At 44.9% G+C, this 3,290-nt stretch overlaps 1 protein-coding gene across 1 annotated transcript in view; it reads left to right on the top strand.

Moving 5' to 3' along the window:
- The window catches only part of FAM227A (family with sequence similarity 227 member A), a 52,131-nt gene that overhangs the window by 10,777 nt on the left and 38,064 nt on the right, over positions 1–3,290 (top strand). The window contains exons 4-6 of the mRNA XM_017509003.2: positions 735–916; positions 1,275–1,376; positions 2,174–2,278. Coding sequence (XP_017364492.2) covers positions 735–916; positions 1,275–1,376; positions 2,174–2,278 — 389 coding nt within the window. The remainder of the gene's footprint in view (positions 1–734; positions 917–1,274; positions 1,377–2,173; positions 2,279–3,290) is intronic.

Genomic DNA, 3,290 nt, shown 5'->3' with positions numbered 1-3,290 from the left:
ACAAGGTCTTGCTAGGTTGCCCAGGCTAGTCTCAAACTCCAGGTCTCAAGCCGTCTTCCCCTCCACATCCTCGGCCTCCCAAAGTGTTGGGATTACAGGCATGAGCCACTATTCCCGGCCAGTTGCTTTTCTTTCTTATCAAGACGTTATTTTGAATATTTTCTTCTCATACCCCTGGGGGTGAGTATGCCTCCTTGCAGAGCTGTTAACTAGAGCACACTGGGTTCCTTGAGAAGAAAGGAAGGAAGTATTATAAGGCTCAGAGGAACCTGTCTGCTCAACCAACGTAAACACTGGCTGCTCCAGTGATGGGGATTCGTTGTAAGGAGGTCTTGGAGAAGAGAGGAAGCCCAGAAAATGGTCTCGGCTGCTCTACAACTGTGCCGTATGGCTCTTCATCATCAAACAACTCTGGTGTCCCCAAAGCAGGTCTGATCATTGTCCCCTGAGCTCCTAACCAGTCACCCCACCATTCCTGAGACCCAGCATCTCAGTCTCTTCCACCTCTAGTTCTCAATGCCGCTTTGAGCCACGCCCCCATCTCTCTATTTCTGCCTCCCTCTCCCTCTCCCCATGCCATTTCTTCCCTCTTCTTCATGGCTTCTTCCTGCCACCTTCTCTCTGGGCTATGTCCGTCCCATCTATTTCTCACATTCTGACTTCCTAAGAGAGATAATCTATTTGGACAAGTCACTGCCCAGAAAGACAGTGCCGTCTGCTGGCATGGCCTGCAGTCAGCCAGTGGAAGGGGCGCTGGTCTCTCGACCTGGCAGTGGCGGCCCAGGTGTCAGAGTACCTGATTCCCTTTGCTCCTGCTTTCCTCAGGGGAGAGGCAGTAGGAGAGACAAGTGCCCAGAGTATCACGTTCCCTGCAGGACAGTGTACAAAGATGCTCACCACAGTGTCCATTGCAATAGTGAGGAAGTGGAAAGCATTATGCGTTGGTTGATGTGAGTTGCTGTTGGCTGAGCGTAGGAGCGGAGAGCTGGAGGTAGTTGGTGTGGAGCAGCTGTCCAGAGTCTAGAGTTGTGGGTTCCAATCCTGGCTCAGCCACTTGCCACTTTGGTCCTCAGTTTCTTCGTCTACGAGATAATAATGTGTGCCTCATAAGATTCTTAAAGGGGTTAAATAAGAGTATGTAAAATGACCTGAGTAGGGCCTCACTGACAGGTTAGATGGTTTTTCTGTTCACTCTAAAATATGTTGACTCCAGATGAATTTTTTAGAAAAGAATGACAACAATAATAATAATGTGAATTTCATTTCTTTTCAAGTGTTTCTGTTCGGGTAGAGAATTAGAGAAGTTTCTCTCTTCTCCTTCCGTAAGAGCCATCTGGCTGGATAGCTTTTGGTGGATATTTCATGAGAGGTACCAGGTAAATACAGATCTGCTTGTTTCTCTGCCTTGCTTGTTTTTCTACAGAACAAATTCCATTCTCTTTGACCTGGGCTACAAGCCCCTCTGATCCCATGGAGCACGCGGCCACCTCACCTGTCACCTGGTCCCCTCCCCACCTGTGCTTCAGCCAAACACCCTCTGCTTCAGCCATTGCACAGTATCCTGCAGCACCCCCAGGTGTTAGGAGTTGGTGGCATGGCTGTCACAGGTGGGGTTGAGAGCAGTCCTCAGGGCTTCTGGGCCAGCATTATGGTGCTGTCTTCAACAGCGCTCTGCCTCTGTGTATGTGCTTGGTAAATCTCATCCCCAAAATGAGCATGTTATTTCATAAAGCATATGAGGCAGCCTGGTGTAGTGGCTCACACCTGTAATTCCAGCACTTTGGAAGGCCAAGGTGAGTGGATCACCTGAAGTCAGGAGTTCAAGACCAGCCTGGCCAACATGGGGAAACCCTGTCTCTACTAAAAATACAAAAAATTAGCTGGGCATGGTGATGGGCACCTGTAATCCCAGCTACTCAGGAGGCTGAAGCAGGAGAATCACTTGAACCCAAGAGTTGGAGGTTGCAGTGAGCCAAGATTATACCATTGTACTCCAGCCTGGGCAACAGAGCCAGACTCCATCTCAAAAACAAACAAAACGACCACATGAGGCTAAATATCTTGAGAATAAGATTCCTGGAAATGAAAGCAATACTGATTTTAAAAATCCCAGCCCCTCAGTTGTTTCAGCAAGGGATTTTAGTAATTCCTTTTTTATTTCTATTCCTGGCAGCCAAACAAGGAGCTCCAGAATAATCTGTTCGACCGGATAGCCCAGCACTATGCCTTACTTTTGTTTCATGTACCCAAGTCCCACTATGAAGAGGCACTCATAAAAGTGAGCATCAGCCACTACATGAAAAAAAGTCACATTAGATTTCATTTCTGATGCCAAGAGAATGTCTTAAACATTCTTTCCATAAGGGAGTAATTAGCAAATTGTGATAATCCATAGACTGACTTGGAATGCAGAAGTTACAAAAATACCATGGAGCTATTTATACTGATTGGGAGATGCAATGATATATTTAAGTGAAAAACAAAGCAATTTATACAATTCTATGTGATATATATATGTATATGTATATGTGCATATGAATAGAAAAAAAAACGTGGAAAAATATTTACCAAACTCTTTGCAATGCTTATCACTGGGAAGTCAGGTTATAAGAACCTTTCCCTTTCCATTTATTTATTTATTTAGAGAAGAGTCTCACTCTGTTGCCCAGGCTGGAGTGCAATAGCACAATCTTGACTCACTGCAACCTCTGCCTTCTGGGTTCAAGTGATTCTTCTGCCTCAGCCTTCTGAGTAGCTGGGATTACAGGCATATACCACCACACCCAGCTAATTTTGTTTTTAGTAGAGACAGGGTTTCCCCATGTTGGCCAGGTTCGTCTCAAGCTCCTGACTTCAAGTGATCTGCCTGCCTCAGCCTCCCAAAGTGCCGGGAATACAGGTGTGAGCCACTGCACCTGGCCTCCCTTTCCATTTTATGTTTTTCTGTAGTATTTAAATAAGCATGTAATTTAAAAATTAAAAATGTGACCATACATATATACTTTTTATATGGGTATATATGTATGTATATATGTACTAAAAGGATTGCTAGGAGAAAATATAAGTGAATACTTACATGATTTGGAGCTGAGGAAGGACTTTGTTTTTTTTCTTTTTTTTCTCTAGAGACAGAGTCTGGCTTTGTTGCCAGGGTGGTACAATCATAACTCACTGTAGCCTCAAATTCCTGTGTTTGAACAATCCCCCTCCTCAGCCTCCTGAGTAGCTTTGACTACAGGCATGTGTCACCTCTCCTAGCTAATTTCTCTCTTTCTTTTTTTTTTTTTTTT

This window comes from Cebus imitator, unplaced genomic scaffold, assembly GCF_001604975.1.
Source record: "Cebus imitator isolate Cc_AM_T3 unplaced genomic scaffold, Cebus_imitator-1.0 Scaffold404, whole genome shotgun sequence".
NCBI classification, from domain to species: domain Eukaryota; kingdom Metazoa; phylum Chordata; class Mammalia; order Primates; family Cebidae; genus Cebus; species Cebus imitator.
This window is presented reverse-complemented; position numbering and strand designations above follow the sequence as displayed.